The sequence below is a fragment of the Vombatus ursinus genome, unplaced genomic scaffold (assembly GCF_900497805.2).
Source record: "Vombatus ursinus unplaced genomic scaffold, bare-nosed wombat genome assembly UNPS02014812.1, whole genome shotgun sequence".
Lineage (NCBI taxonomy): Eukaryota > Metazoa > Chordata > Mammalia > Diprotodontia > Vombatidae > Vombatus > Vombatus ursinus.
Window position 1 is genome coordinate 8,199,775 of NW_020954590.1, and position 17,637 is coordinate 8,217,411.

At 36.2% G+C, this 17,637-nt stretch overlaps 1 protein-coding gene across 1 annotated transcript in view; it reads left to right on the forward strand.

The window, feature by feature from the left end:
- The window catches only part of LOC114053832 (sodium/potassium-transporting ATPase subunit beta-1-interacting protein 3), a 777,776-nt gene that overhangs the window by 422,083 nt on the left and 338,056 nt on the right, over window positions 1-17,637 (forward strand). The window contains exons 2-3 of the mRNA XM_027876960.1: window positions 3,305-3,442; window positions 11,270-11,350. Of these exons, the coding sequence (XP_027732761.1) occupies window positions 3,305-3,442; window positions 11,270-11,350 (219 nt within the window). The remainder of the gene's footprint in view (window positions 1-3,304; window positions 3,443-11,269; window positions 11,351-17,637) is intronic.

The following is a 17,637-nucleotide window of genomic DNA, read 5'->3' on the forward strand; positions in this document are numbered from 1 at the left end:
AGATGGAGGTGGGGCATGAGAAAATTTGAGGAATGGGGGTTGGTTGGTTGTTGTCCTTCATTCTCAAAGAGGACCAAAATACCATCATTATGTTGGAGTCAAGGTACAGTGTGTCCCACTGTGGCTGATCAGACCAGTATGAATTCGGAAGGCTCTACCACAGGTCGGGCAGGAGTTGGGCACAAATCGTCAGTACAGGAATGGGGGACAGTTAGTAAAAATGCATGGAGGTTCAAACAGATAAGTGATATGAAAAGTATCAGGAAATAAAGATACATTTTGGACTATGGAGATCACAAAAGAATTCCTGGAAGAGGGGGTATTTAAATTAAATCTTAAAATGTTAAAATTTCAACTGAAAATAAAATTGGGATGATATTCTATGGCTTTATAGATACAGGAAAAACATGTGATGACTCTGAAGGGTATAAAAGTATACAAAGTAATATAGTATGACTAGACAATGGAATATTTTATTCAGAATGTGTGAGAAGATGTTGGAGAGTTCATATACTATTAACTTCTGGTGCACCTTGAATGTCAGTTTAGACACAAAATAAGAGTCATTGTGGGGATTTTCCACAGAGTGACCTGATCTGTCACTTGATCTCTGAATAAAGATAGGGGTAGGTGGGGCAGCTAGGTGGAGTAGTGGATAGATCACCGACCTTGGAGTCAGGGGGATCTGAGTTCCAAGTGGGCCTCAGACCAAATATTTGACATTTACTAGCTATGTGACCCTGGGCAAGTCACTTAACCCCAATTACCCCCCCAAAAAAATAAAAATAAAGATAGGGGTAGGCACTGGTCTTGTGATTTCATTGTTATAAGGAGCTCCCAGTGAATAATGTCTTCCAGTGAATGTCAGTGAAGAGATGATAAGTGCCTTACCCAGGGTCACTCAACCAACATGTGTAAGGTGGGACTTGGATCCAGGTCAGCTCTTTCCACTATTCCACAATTTATGCACAAGAATGTAATTTTATAACAGCATAAAAGATAAAGTTCAACATTTGAAAATATACACTTCATACATGGGTTCTCTTGCCTTTTTCATTTAATGGCGATGATAATGATAATGATAATAATAATAGCATTTATATGACACTTTAAGTTTCCAAATAACTTTACAAATATTATCTCATTTTATCCTCACATCAAGGATTGTTATGTCAATGTTGCTGCTGAAAGTGTTATTATTATCCCCTATTTTACAGTTGAGGAAACAGAGACAGAGTGAAAGTGACTTGTCCAGGGTCACACAGCTAGTAAGTGTCTGAGGCTGAATTTTAACTCAGGTCTTTCTAACTCCAGGTCTAGAACTTGATTCACTGATAATAGTATGGCACCATACCCTTTGACCCAGCAATAGCAGTTCTAGGGCTGTATCTCAAAAAGATCCCACAAATGAGAAAAGGACCCATGTGTACAAAAATATTTATAGCAGCTCTTTTTGTGGTGGCAAAGAATTGGAAATTGAGGGTGTGCCCACCAATTGGGGAATGGCTGAACAAGTTGTGGTATATGAATGTAATGGAATACTATTGTGCTATAAAAAATGATGAGCAGGCAAACTTCAGAAAAACCTGGAAAGACTTGTGTGGTCTAATGCTGAGGGAAGTGAGCAGAACCAGGAGAACATTGTGCATAGTAATAGCCATGTTGTGCGATGACTAATAGTGATAGACTTAACCCTTCTCAGCAATGCAAAAATCTAAGACATCTCCAAAAGTCTCATGATGGAAAATGCTATCCATATCCAAAGAAAGAATTATGGAGTTTGAATGCAGATGGAAGCACACTATTTGCTATATTTTTTCTTCTTGTGTTTTGTTTCCCCTTTCTGGTGGTTCCTCCTAATGGTTCTAATTCTTCCTTACAACATGACTAATGTGAAAATATGTTTAATAGGAATGTATGTATAGCCTATATCAGACTGTGTGCCATCTTGGAGAGGGAGGTGGGGAGGGAGGGGGAGAAAAATTTAAAACTCAAAAGCTTATGGAAGTGATTGTTGATAAATCAAAATAAATTAATAAAATAAATAAATAATAATAGTTATGGCACCTTCAGCAGCAGCATTGAAAAGCACTTTTCTTCTTGTTCAGTCATTCAGTCACAACTCTTTGTTACCCCATGGACCATAGCATGCCACTCCCTTCTATCCTCCACTATCTCTCAAATTCTAAGTTCATATTCATTGTTTCCATAACACTCTCTATCTCATCCTCTGCACTCCCCTTCTCCTTTTGCCTTCAGTTTTTCCCAATGTCAGAGTTATTTTCCAATGAGTCCCATCTTCTTATTATGTGTCCAAAATATTTAGACTTCAGCTTTGATATTTGACCTTCCAGTGAATCGCCTGAATTAATTTCTTTAAGTATTGATTGATTTGATCTCCTTGCTGTCCAAGGGATTCTCAAAAGTTGTCTCCAACCCCACAATGTGAAAGTGTCGGTTCTAAGGTGCTGTATCCAGTGTGCCACCTGGTTGCTCTAAAAGCACTAACTTTGTATTTATTTGACTGTGAGATCACAGAGGTAAAGGAGTAGTTCCTTTCAGAATTGTAATGGTTCTATCAGTTCAGGTCTAATGCACTGAGACTAAGCCACTCATTTTATTTTAAGTGACTTGGTTTTGCCACATTAGACTTGCATTGATAAAACTATTTGATTCATATAATAGAACTTGGATTCAAACAATATTTCTCTTCAATTTTTTGACCATTTAATAGCTGAAATAATATATTTCCAGTTACCTTCTTTCTTTGGCTTTGGCATTGCCCAATATCTTGAAAACCAACTATATAACTTTGAGCAATAATACTTAAAGCAATGTAGGTTGGAAGGCAGGAACAGTGAATTTTAGACCTCTCTCCCTCCCTTTGACCTGCATTTTGATGGGAAATGCCTGTTCTTCCAGATAGCTCCACTCCCAAAAGAGAGTGCAAAGTCTTGGTTTTTAAGGGGTTCAGACACCAAAGACAGGATGAAGAAATGTGTTCAACACCATGGCAGTGGGACTGGGCTTGGGAAAGAGTGTTAAGTTCTCAGGCAAATGGGGCTTTCCAAGGGGCCAGGAGGGCTCTTTGAGCTCCTCCAAGTCCTTGATTGCTTTCACTATCCCTTTAATTTCTTGTGGGGAGGGAAGAGGGCATCTTCTGACAGTGAAAGAGAATTTGTCCAGGACTTTGACACAGTAAAATTTATTTTAATTCAAAACTCTGAAGTTGTAAAGAATGAGAGAAGTGTGGTCTGGCTGAAATTTACATTGTTGCTAATGTCAGACATTTGTTTTGTTCCAGCTCTCAGCATTAGAGAGGCAGATCTTTGACTTCCTTGGCTTCCAGTGGGCACCAATTCTTGGAAATTTTCTACACATAATAGTTGTCATCTTGGGCTTGTTTGGAACCATTCAGTTTAGACCTCGATATATAGTGGTGGTAAGTCTCTTACTTTTATCATGTCCTTAATTTGCACAGAGAGGAAAGGTTATGTATTGGACAGAGAGCTGGCCTCTGAAATAGGAAGATCAGACTCTCCTACTAACTGTGATCACAAGCAAGTCACTTAATTTTTTCAGTGCCTCAAGCAATTCTCTAAGACCACCTTACAGAGTTGGTCCTTATCTGCATATTAGGAGTTCTCTGTACTAATGAATCTCAGGGTCCAGTATATAAACTTTTCAATTAAGATGTAATTCCTCCTCTTAAACTGCTTCAGGGAAATGATAAGATTCTACATTCTGAGTTCAGAAAAGCACTTCATATCATCATCTACTTATCCTCACTTTCTATGTGAGGGAATGAAGGCCTAGAGAAGATATGTGTCTTGCCCAAGGGAATAACAGGATATGAATTGATGTCCTTGGTGCCAAATCCATTGAATGAAAGTATTTCAGTAATTCCTTTTGATGTTTTGTTGGCTCCACAGATGACTCCCTTATAAAACTGTAATCTGGGAGAAAAGAAAATATGTACAATTATATTTTCCATGTTACATGATAAGACAGATTATATATTAATTACATTAATTAATTAATTAATATACATTAATTATATATTAATACATTATATATTATAGATTATATATTAATACATTAATTAATTAATTAAGTAGCTTGACATTAAGCATAACTTAATACATGGTCTAACAAGACATTTTTATGACAGAATATGACTATAGTCAGCTAACTATGACCTTCATTTTGTCACAGGGAAAGTCAGTGCCATTTTAGTTATAAAATAAATGAAAAATTATAATAAACTCAAAAAACTAGCCACATTACTCCCTGTGTGGCTTTGGGCAAATTACTTCTCCCCTGGGCCTCAGTTTCTTTATCTGCAAAGTAACAGGGTTGTGCTCTATGGCCTCTGAGGTCTCTTCTAACTTTAGATGTTATAATCCTAAAATGTTCTTTCCTACAATTGGGAGCTTTTGGCTCCTTTCTTTTCTGCAGTTACCTCAAAATTTCCCTTATATGTCCTTTAAAAAAGTTGGTTCAGAAACCACAAATGTGTACCTCATTGGTTGCTTACATAGTTAGCTAAGTTGTGGAGTGGATAGAGGGTTGGTCTTGGAGTCAAAAAGACCTGAGTTCAAATCTTGCCTCAAATTATTACTAGGTGTCATCTTGGGCACATCACTTAACATTTTTAATCCTCAGTTTCTGTAAAATGGAAATGATAATACTTACCCCAACTGGTTGTTTTAAGGATCAAATGAGATGATAATATATGTATATATAAAGTATTTAGCAAGCTTAAAGCACAATGTAAATGCTAGCTCCAATGTAAATTAAGCTCCTAATGACCTTCATCCTGTTTTTTACTTAATATTTTTTTCATGTTTTCAAGATCGTTTTGAATTTAAACCTATTCTTGAAGATTATATAATGCTTTCTTAATTTGATGGACATATGCTTGATTTTTGTTAATTTTTAAAAATGCAATAGGAATATTTTCAACTTCATTTTCTAGAGAATGATCCTCTATGTGCCTCATTCTTCCCATCTAAAAATTGGGGACAATATTGTCAACCACCCTTGTGAAGTAGTTGTGAGAAATAACAAACCATATTTAAATTACAACATACTAGAATGATAACAATATGCATTAAAAAACACTTAATAGAATAAGATATAATAATTCGTGTGATTGTGCGGTAACTGCACACTCTGTTAATTTTATCTGTAAAATTTCTGATTCTCATTTCATTTTTTTCAAATAAGACTGGAGGAAGAATTCTGGATTTGTAGTTAGAGAAACCAGGTTCAACAGAGCTGTGTCCTAAATATTGTGTAACTGGCAAATCACTTAACATTTCTGAGTCTCAGTTTCTTCATCTATACAATGACAGGGTTGGGTTAATTGACCTCTGAGTCCCTTCAGGGTCTAAATCAATGACCTGTGAATTAAGGTATAACACTGATATCATTTGTAGCTCTCAACAACAGTTTTTGGAATTTTGTATTATGTCACTGAGATGAAAGTAAGTGGAAGTGGGAAATCTGAGACAACTGTCTAGAATAGGGGTGAATAATCAAGGCACCCTCTAGAGCAGGAATTCTGAACCTTTTTTCTTTCATTGACCCCTTTGGGAATCTGGTGAATCCTATGCACCCTTTCTCAGAATAATGTTGTCAACTGTATTCATAATTGAAGAAAATGTTTAAATTTAAGCTAGAGATTAGTGAAATAAAGATGTAATATTTTCTCATCACAGTTACTAAAATCTATCCATGGACCTTTGGGAGGTCTGGGGACTGTAGGTTAAGAACCCTTGAACTAGACCAGAGGTAGGGAGCCTTCAGCCTTGAGGCTACATGTGGCCCTCTAGGTCCTGAAATCTCCTTAATAAAAGGATTTGTTCTGTGAAGTTTGGATTCAGTCAAAGAACTGCACTTGAGGACCTAGAGGGCCACATGTGGCCTCAAGGCTACAGGTTCTGCAGCACTGATCTAGACTCTAGGGTCTGTTTGTTATCTATAGAGGGTCATATATTTGTAGGTTAGAATCATTGATACCAGTTTATGACTTATTTTCATATAGTGCTAACCAAGAGACTTAGCTCTTTTAAGTAATGGCTGACTGAATTTACGAGATGAAATAATACATCCTTATTATGACAATTCACCCTTTTAAAAAAAATGCTCAAAAGAATTGTATGAATATTGATTAAACACTAATTACTAAATATCTAGTATACTCTCAGGTATATTTTTGAATTTAATGGTGTTTACTTTGATTCAGAAGCCTCTGGTTCTCCAGTCACTATAAATGAGATGCTATTTGAAAAGCACTTAGCATAGTGCCTGGCACACAATCAGTACTTAATAAATGCTTATTCCCCCCTCTCCCCCTTATGGTACTCTAGCTCTACAGAGCTCAAAAGGTATGAGAGCCAATTGTGACATGTTTCTCTTCTGTAGGTAAAGGAAGAGCAGAGGCTTTCCTCATTCTCATCCTTCTCTAAAGCCTGGCTTTTGTTTTTGCTTTTGTTTTTATATTTCCAGTAAACCTGCCCCTCTCCCCTTTTTTTCTGCTATTGCTTCCATCTGTGGCTAAAATGAAAAACAAAGAAACCTCGGATAGTTAATAATTTCTGGGTATGACTCTAGTGTATGACCCTTAGGCAGTGATGAGAATTAGCATATGCAGTTCTCCTCATCTTCATTGCTACTACTTTAAACATTTAACTATTTCTCTTTCCTCTAACAAGGAAGGATTATTTAGCACCTAATAAAGCTCTTTATTTAAGGAGGTGCTTCAACAGTATTTACTTTTTTTTGTGTGTGAGGAAAGATCTCTTAAAGGAGTTCTGCCCATTACCTCCAATCCTCTAGGAGACTCTTGACTTCAATATGAACCATAGCAATTTTTAAATGTAATGCATAACACTATATAATTTCCTTATAACTTCCAAGGCCAGTGTTTAGCTATCAAATTTACTAATGACTGCTTGAAAAAAAATTATAAAAGTCAGGTGTATATCTATATGGGTAAGCTTTTTTTTAATTGTCACCTCAAAAGGAAAATAAATATGGAACTGCTAGTTTGACAAAATATAATAAAATGGAGGAAGTGGCATTAATTTTCATTATTAAGAGCAAGACATAAGAAGACAAGATTGTTTCTACCTAAATAGTATTTACCGTATTAAATACTACCTAAATAGTATCTACCATATTGTTTCTACCTAAATAGTATTTAAATTTGCTGTTTTCTTGGACTGAATTATTTATCATTTACGTAAAGCCTCCTATTACTGTGATACTTCTAACCTATATAAGCAAAAACAACCAATCAAGGTGAGAGGAGACAGGTGAAAATTCACCCATAAAAAAGCTGTTGGCATCTGGAAAGGAACAGTGGCCTAAAAACTGATAGTGTTATTTGTTAGCTGTGTAATAACTGGCAAGTATTTTGTACACAATTATGCCTTATAATTGGTACAGTGCCTTCTTTGTTTGAAGGAAAACTTAAAGCAGGGCTCTTTCTATTCAGACTTGGGAGTCTCACCTGTGGAGTGGATGGACTGCTCTCGAGTGCTGAATCGGGACTGAACCAATGCATACAGAACACTTGTACTAGCTATCTCACGTAGTTGTTTGTAAGGAAAGCCTCTACAGAGCTATATGATAAGAGCTAATATTATTCTTCATATAATTACTTCTGGTTTTATCATTATATAGTTATTCAAATATAAGTATATTCACTAAGTTATACTCTTACCACTTACTGATTGAAGTAAATATTATATATATATATATATATATATACACACACACATATAATTAATAGTGAAAATACTGTACACTTTATAGTTACAATTAATAAATCTAAAGTCCTTAGGATCATAGATTGAGTTGAAAAGGAACCAACAAGGTCATTCAGTCCAATCACCTCATTTTACAGATTAATAAATGGAGGCCTAGAATCATTTGGTCATGCAAACAGTAAAAGACAGAGCTGAAGCTGAAAAATGTTGATTCGTAATCCAGGAATCATTTCTCTACCATGGTGGATGAACCTCTAGGCTGAAAAAGTAAACAAACAAAAAACTGATGCAGGATGTTCTCATAGTAATAAGTTTGAATCTGTGTGAATAATCACTAGCAAAGAATAATTTGAATACTTGAATTTGTATGAACTACTGCTCATAATAAAGGATAACAAGTATTTTCTAGGCCTTGAATATGTACATAATATGTATATAAATAAACATATGCAAAATAAATAATTAAGGGATTTAAAAACAATGAGTCATCAGTGAGTTGTTAGAAAGGGTCTGCAGTTCATCAGCTTTTAAAATAATAGTCACATTCACAAACTGCCAAATCAGAACATGAAAATTAAGGGTAAAGCCATTTTAAAAGAGATTTAAAAAAATTCAAAGGTTATTAAAAGGGAGTAACTCAGGCTAATCATACCTTACATGTGACAAAGAAGAAAATGATTTCATGCAAACCAGTAACATTCTATTCTAAACTAGAAGATATTTAGGAATTAATTTATTATGACCAAGATTATAGCCTAGTGATGCTTTAATTATGTTAATTGATCAATCCAAAAATCAATAGCATTTATTAAATACCTACTATGTACCAGATACCATATTTGGTAATAAGAATGCTAAAATGAAAATGAAAGTGTCCCCGCCCTTGAGAAGCTTTCATTCAATGGGGGAGTGAACATATATAAGTTTGTTTAGTCATTTCAGTCATGTCCAACTCTTCATGATCCATCTGGGGTTTTCTTGGCAAAGATACTAGAGTGGTTTGCCATTTCCTTCTCCAGCTTATTTTGCAGATAAGGAAACTGAGGTAAATGAGGTTAAGTAACTTGCCCAGGGTCACACAGTTAGTAAGTGTCTGAGGCCAGATTTGAACTCAGGAGGATGAATCTTCCTGACTCCAGGCCTGGCACTATCCACTATACAACCAAGCTGTCTGTATAGAAGTATAGACAAGATATATTCAAAATAAATACAAGGAAATGGGGACAATGGTACTATCAGCAGGGGATCTGTAGAAGGTAGCACTTGAGCTGAGATTTAAAGTAAATTAAGGCTTCTAGGAGGTAGAGAGTGTTCCCTGGAAAAAGGGACAGCTGGTGCTAGGATATGGAGTTAGGAGAGTTATATGTACAACAGAGCAAGAAAGATTATTTGGTGAGATAATATGTGTATAAATGACCATATCTAAAATAAAATTAAGTACAAGCTAATTTGGAAGGGAAGATACTAGCCCCTGGGAGTAATAAGGAAAGGAACTGTAGAAGGTGACCTTTGAAGGAAGCTGGAGGTTTTAAAATGTGGAGATGAGGAAAGAATGAATCCCAAGTTGGGAGAGAGCAAAACTGCTCTTCCTATACAAAGACACAGAGACACAGAAGACAAAGTATCATTTGTCATCAACAATGTCAATTTGGCTGAATCATATAGATTATGAAGGAGAATAATATATAATAAGACTACAATAATAGAGTGGGAAAAGGTTATAAAGGCTTTTAAGGTGTAGATAGAAAAGTTTATGTTTGACTCCTAGAAGTATTAGGAGCAACTGGAGTTTATTGTTTGATGAAGGAAAGGTTAACTATTGATATATTTAAACCTATACCTTAGGAAAATCATTATGGCAGCTATTTGGGATTAGGCCTGATTGAAGACAGTCCCCTGGTAGTTGATATTTTAATTTTGGAAGTCTATCATTTTCCACCAGCTAAGCATCAAAAAGTACCTGGAGTTCCTCATGGCTGTTTTGTACTCAGACAAGCAAGTCTCAAGGATGGTCCCATACCTTTAAAGGAAAAACTTGCCTAACTTGCATAGAGGCAAGGGTTAGGATATTCCCCCTGCTAGAGCAGTGGCATGGTGAATGTATGGAATGGTAAGAAGAAAGTGTCAGGGAGACTAATTTATAATTTATGAGGCAATAATCATTACTTCTGAAAGAAAGCACTGATTTTAGTTATTATCCCTATTAAATAAAAATAAAGCATCAAAATAAGGATTACAATTTTCTGAGTAAAGAAAAAAAATTAAAGTAAAGAGGCCATCAGTTGTACTTCCTATGGGTGAGGATTCTTCCAAGTTAAATATTTCTTCCATTCCAAGTGTTATAAACTTTAATTTATTATGACTAAGCAGTGTGATCTGGTAGACATTTCCCAAAATGCAGTTAGTTATTAACAATAATATTATATTAAAGTTCACATTTATGCAATGCTTTGTGAAGAACTTTATATATGTTATCTGTTTCAATTGCTAAAATCATTTGAGGTAGATGTGGTTATTATTCCCCCATGAGGAAAATGACACGAAGGTCAATTAATTCTCCAAGAATTCAAACTCAGTTCTTTCTGACTCTTCTCTATCCATTATATTTTACAACCTCTAAGTATTTGGTTATGATGTTGAGACTATTTTGGGAAAGAAATTTTCAAGTTTTAAGAATGTATATTTTGAAGAACCTTGCAGCTGATAAACCTCTTAGTTTTGTGAGGTTCTATGTTGTTTACCTAGCATATGATTAACAAAAGGCTTTTGTACCTCTCTTACAGGGAAATTAGTCCAGGAAGTCCAATAAATAAACCACATACAGTATCACAAATTCAGAATTGAAATAGGCCTTAGAAACCATTTAGTCAAACTGTCTTTTTTTGTAGATGAGGAAACTGAGGCCTGAAGAGATTATATAATTTGCCCAATATCACACAGTTAGCACAGGGATTCCAACCCAAGGCTTTTGATTTCAAATATAGCACTTTTGCACTTTTGTACTTTTCCACTTTCCTCGAGAGCTATTGTAAAGAAAGAGCTTTCAATTTTCAGGGCAATATCCTGCATCAGAGCAATGGGGATGCTAGTATTTGACTCACAGCCTTTAATGCCTGGCAGACCTAAGTCATTTTTTAAATTATGGGTGACCCCACAGTGAGTTTGGATAATGGTGTTCATTGAAGGAGAAAATACTTAGAAAACAGTAATCAAGTCAAGGTTTTTGGATTTACTTGTGCTGTAGGCCAGTAATGCACTTTAAAGAATAAATCTAAGCTTTACTGTCAACTACTAAAAGCTACAGAGTATATTGGATTTGTAATTTCTAGAGATCTTTGGAGACCTACATAAGAAATCTTTTCCCGGGTTCTCCCTGTCCACTCCTTCCCAGAAGACTTATGCTTGTTAATGTTTCTTATTATTGATCTGTTTAGTATGTAAGCCTTTCATCTTCACATTTTTCTTCTTTTTCTTTTTTTCCTTCTGTCTAGTACACGGTGTGGACTGCCCTCTGGGTCACCTGGAATGTTTTCATTATCTGCTTTTATTTAGAAGTAGGCGGGCTGTCTAAGGTGGGTTGATCATACCTTTAACTTTGGGTGAAGAAAATGCTTTGGCAAATGACAATTATGATTCATACAATTTTATTGTTGGCTCATTGATCTCAAAACCAAGAGAAAGATTAATCATCTTTAAAATAGATGTTTGGCCCTTAAAAGTATCTGGTTTATGAGTCAAGTGTATATATTACCTTGACTCATAGGAAAAATGTAAATGAATATACAATTGAAAGCACATTTGGACCATTATAATATATAGTCTTATTTTTGATTGTCAAATGCTAAAGTGGGCAAGTCAGTTCTCAACATGTCCCTGTGTTTTGTTTTAAAAGGTACAATGCTGCAGTAGCTAGAATTCTAAATGGGGGAGTGCAAGATGTATTTGAATATTCTTGGGATTGGAGCAGCCAAAGGGATTGAGGAGGTTAATGCAATGGCATGATGAAAAATGACATCACTATTGGAATACTAATTCTGAAGAACTACATGAAAATGGGTGATATCTTCCCACATTTGAATGGAGCATTCTATTACTTTTAACTAAAGGCTGTGGTACAATGATTCATATTTCTTATTCTTGAGCAGACAGAAGACAGTCTCTTGGATGAAGCCTTATACACGTTTTATTTCCAACCACACAAAAGTAAATGTTAGGATAATTGAGAGGTTTCATTATAAGTTTTACAAAAATATTTTTGATTGCCACCCAAATATAAAAGCAGATTGCATTGCATTTTTATTTACATTACTTGAGATGATTTTTTCCCCCTTATACACCAGCACAATCTGTTACTATGGAGCAGAACCTTAGCAGCATCATTAAAGCAGGAAAATCATAGCTTTTTTTTTTTTTTAGGTTTCTCATTACCAGCTTGTAAAGGCATAAGATTTGTAGGGGGGCAGATTATTTCTGCCAGCTACTCCAATTGTAAGGCCAAATGTAAAGGGGCTGATCTGTTCTGCCCTGATAGGCCAATTGTAGAGTTGCAGACCCTGTGAGAGAATACAGAGATATCGAAGAAAGAGGGGCACATGATAGGATGTTACATATAATAAATATATGTAGATTTATTGGGATTTATTAAGCTAACTAGGTTGTTTAAGAGAGTTTTATCATGAAATCCAGTCCTTGGAGGCAACTGGACAGAATAGTGTAATGGATCCCCTCACCTATCCCAGGCCAAGTCAAATACCATATAGAAACAGAACAAAGAAGGCATAATGCTAGAGATGCCCCAGGGTCACATGCAAATGTTCCCATGAGATAGCTGGAGCTTCTTTTGCTGTTTGCATATACTCAAGGTAGCTTATATTCTTCTGTGAAGTCTTAGGTTATGATCCCAGTTCAGCTACTACCATCCACAGTTAGTTATATCTAGGTAAAGGTGTTCTTTTATTTTGAGGATGCCACAAAGTCGTCTGAGAGACATAGGGCCCCTCCTGCAAGCATTTGTGGATAAGATCTGAGAAAAATTTATCCAAAACAGCCTACTGCTGCTAGACTCTTTCTAACAAAAGTGCTAGTGAAGTCCATTTTGTAATAAAGAGAACTCAGTAGAGTCAAGCTACGAGAAACCCCCAGAGGATTTTCTTGAGAACCTCCAAAGGTGGCTCCCCTTTGTTCCATACTAAAATAACTTTATAATTAGAACTGATCACCATTTTCTTATGTTGTCAAATGCATTCAGATTCCACCATATACTACAGTTCTCACAATAAATTCAACAAATATTGAAAATTGTAAATAAGGTGGATTTTAGTGTGTGTAAGAAGGATTTTATTATTCCTTTTTAGATAATAGTTCTAGGATCCTAGATAATATTTCCCATGAATTATGATTAAAAACAACTTCTACCACGCAGTTGCAGTAGAGATATAGGGGTGACATAATGTATGCCTATGCTGTGCTAGGTCATAACGATATCGCTAAAGTTAACCCTTGAACTTAATGTTGGCAAGATGCCTTCTTTGTCTATGGCCCTATAAAGCAAGTGGGCACTGGTCAGTGAGTGGGGGACCATTTTGGGATTTGGGTAACGCATAGAGGAATGCATGTGCCTGTCTTAATCAGCCCCCATCAAGGGTCGGGGATAATCTGTGTTTGCCTCAACTGGTCCCCATTGAGGCTTAGGGGAATGAGATAGGAGTTATGCTCCTACTTTGTATATTCTCACCCACCCCTTCGAGAAGTGTGATTAGGGAATGCTGTAGGAGTTGGTGCTCCCATTATCAGCAAACACCCTATTGAGAAGACTAGACTAGAATAAAGTAAGCTTATTTAACCTCTCCAAAGCTGTCTTCCTGTCTGACCAGATCAAAAGTGAACCTGTGCTAGAACACCTGTTAGTGTTAGGAGCCCTCCTGTGTTCTCCTGCCCAACAAATGGTGTTACCTGGCTGTTTACCTGTGAAACAAAGATAGTATTCATTTGCTTTCTATCATTAAAATAAGTAAAACAATATAAGTAAACAATAATCTGTCTACTATCTTAGACAAATTTTAAAGTCATTTAAAAATTCAGATTTTCTGAATAAGAAGTCATACCTATTGAACTTAGACCCAGGACTTTTGGATTCGATTTGTGTTTTTTCTGTTTTATCATTTTGACTATCAGTTTGACGTAATATTTATTAGGCATTGGGAAACCACTTTTTATTCTTCCTGTATGTGCTAAGACTGGGAGGGATTTGTAAAATGTGATCATGCATCTCTAAATGTTAAGACTCACTCTAAAAGAAGAGTGTAAACTGAGGAAATTTTGTTGTTTGATCTTTAAATGACACTCCAGGCTCATCTAAGATTGGGCATGCAAGTCACTAAGAAGTAGCTTTCTGTCTCCCCAGAGGTTCTCTGGCTGATTTGTTAATATCATTCCTTACTCTGCTTGTATAATCCCTCCTTTTCCAAGCCTGGCCTACATCCTTACCTCCTCCTCTTAGGCATGTGGGTACAGCAGGCAAGGAAACCAAAATTGAGCCTTCTTCCTTCCTTCCATAATCTAAAGCTCTGTCAAATCCTCTAAACCCTCTTGAGCATCAGTGATTATTCTCTGAACTGAGAAATTTAGGGACAGCAGGGTATTTGTGACTTTGTCAAAGGAAAATGCATTCAGTTCCCAAACCAGTAGTTCATTGCAGAAGGCAGCATACATCTGTCTTTTTCTTCACAAATAACTATTTAAAACAAAGCAATCCTCCTCCCTCCCACCTCCTGTATTCTGTGGTTAAAGCTGAGTTTGTTTGTTTGTTTGTTTGTTTGTTTTTACTATGGGTTACAATTTAACTTTTAATTAAACTTGACACTTACTTGTATATAATGCTTACTATGTGCCAGGCACTGTGCTAAGCACTTCACAATTATTATCTCTTTCGATCCTCACAACAACTCTAGAGAAGTAGATACAGTTACTATTATCTCCATTTTACAGATGAGAAATCTGAAGCAGACAGAGGTTAAGTGACTGGACCAGGGTCCCACAGCTAATAAGTGTTTGAGGCTGGATTTGAACTCAGGACTTCCTGACTTAAGGCCCAGCACTCACCCATTTATCTGCCTCTTATGCAAGATACATTCCTCCCCACAAAGCAATACTACCAACAGAATTTATTTCTCACCTTGACCACTAAATCACGTTCAATATGTATAGATTGGATGGAAAATTTGCATCATAACCAATTTCTTCAAGTAGGGTTTGGGGCCCATTTAAGATTTTTTAAAGCTCAGATGGCAAACCTTAATCATCCTTTCTTGCTGATTTAAAAGACACTGGATTGATTCTATGCCAAGACTTGTCTTAGCAACCTATGTTTTACATGCATCAGATCATTCTTCAAAGAGGGTGGGGCAAACACATTCCAGTGATAACAAAAAAATTCAAATATTATATTCCGTGATGGAGGGATGTTCTAACTTAAAATGAAAGAGAGTTAATCTATAAGGTTTTGTTTCACTTTTGGGATATGCTTTTGGTTTGGTATGTGAATATAGATGTGTTTAATGGACTAGAAAGTCACAGTATTATGTTCCAAACAAAATAATCAAGAGACACTGATCTGTCTAATTCAAGGAGAATTAGATAGTTCTTTTCCCCCATTTTCCATGCTAGAGAGAAACAGCATCATATGTCATTTGATTCAAAGTGGCAGCCATACCTAAATTCCTCTCAATCTCTTTCTCTTTTTCTTAAAAACATTTATGCCAGTCTGTACAGGGACTTAGAGGGATATGACAAAGAGTCACTTGGACCAGTGATGCTAAGATCAACAGGCCTTTACTTGATACTTTTTAACTTACCTGAGGGGGAAATGCTTGGGAGTCAAGGTGACACTCAGAGATGGAGGCACAGGGTGGGAAAGGCCTAGGAGAAAAAGACACAATCAGAGCAGACACTGCCTTTCTGGTACAATAGTACTTCCAAGAAGATTCTATCTTTAGCCTCAATGCCCCCAGCTTTAGTATTCTAGTCCCTTCAAATCTGATCAGAGACATCTGAGATACTATCTCCTCCATTAAAGCAATAACTGCCCTATCCAAACTAGGGTCTCTCTCTCTCTCACATACACATACACATGCACTCACACTCACTGTAGCCAGTATCGAGAACCACCAAAATTAAGGCATGAGCTACCATGATTCCTATACAAGGCCATACCACACATTGGGGCAGGGCTGGTCTGGATCCAGGGGTTTGTTAAAAAGGGTTGGAGTCTTGCACATCCCCTATGAATTGGCATTTCACTTTTAGTGTTACAGATGAAGAGGCACCAATTATTAAAGTTGCATGGGAGATGGAAGCCTCTGGCTCTAGATACAGACACTTCAAGAAAAGGGAGGAGTACTAAGAAGGAGATGGAGGTGATCAGTTAGTGGTAGGGGAAGAAATTGTTGCAAGAACAGCTAGGCCCCCAAACCACAGCTTTCTTCACACTAATACAACAGCTGTCCTTCTGCCTCATAGTCTCTGGGTTGGAGAAACTTTATTAAGTATTTTGGTTTAGAATACCTCCTGTTGTACTTCAGAGTATATAGGAAAATAAAACAATAAACATAAATTTGAATGTTGTATTAAAAACTACTCTGCTCAATGTTAGTAAAAACCTTTGTGTTAAATTATAGTGTAGATTTGCCCTATGGTCAAATGTACTATCATAAATCTCTCTTTTGAGAAAATTGAAAGATAGGACATTTTTCACATTTAGAACTTTGAGGTCACTCAGTACTATAAGAACACTGCAGATGGGGATATTGAATGAAGTGACTTTTTAAAAGACATTTAGTAAATCCTTGGTAGTAGACCCTAGAATCTAAGTATCAGCCTCACATGTGTGACCCTGTTAATTGGACCATGATGTTTTCCTGTGATGTTGAAATATTGAAATTGAAATAGTTTCTCCTATACTGCCTCTATTTCTCATCCGAAAAGTAAATTAAGCAACCTTGGTAGCTACTCAGGGTACTTCTTAGTCATTCATTATGACCATTTAGGGCACTATTAATAAGTTACTACTTCTGTTTTAGAACCCTTGGGAGCTTTTCTTTCTCTTTCTTGTGGTATATTTGGAACATAGAGCCATCTATCCCTTTCCATTGGGTGCCTTTTATGAGACTGAGAAGAAGTGATTTTGAGAATTTACACTGCACTGCACACTCTTTGATTACAAAAGGATTAGGCTGAGGTTATTAATTGCTTCTTTTATGTCTCAAATTAGCACTATAGTCTATTTAATATTTCCTTATTACTTGCTTTTCATGGAACCATGTGGATCTTGTACCTTAGTGAGCCAAGTGTTTTCACTGTATCCAGTTTCCATAGCCCTCAGGTTAAGCATTTGCATGACAGTGCATGACAGAAATAGTCCTGAAAATGGTAGAAATGGGAAGGACTGATGAGAAGAAATGCTGTACTGGGTCAAGGATAAACCCTGATCAAATATTAGAAACCATATGGAAAAGGGGCAGGCACGTATCCATCTGTTTTAACTCCTCCTTTCCTTGAAGTTTTCCTTTTAGTTATTTTGTTAAAAAATAACTATTGGAGACATATAGTTGATTTCGTATAGATCTGATTTTTTAATGGATCTGTCATTCACCTATTTTGGTGCAATGTAATATCATGTAATTCAGAGAGTAATTATGTAACACACAAATAAAAAACAACACAATCTCTGTCTCCTACAATCAAATAGGGGGATATAACATGCAGAGGGGTGGAATTTTTTTTTCCTTAGTGCACAATAATACATAATTTCTTCCCATATAATTAAACCCCACTACCCTGAGTGACTCAGAAAGGAACTCAG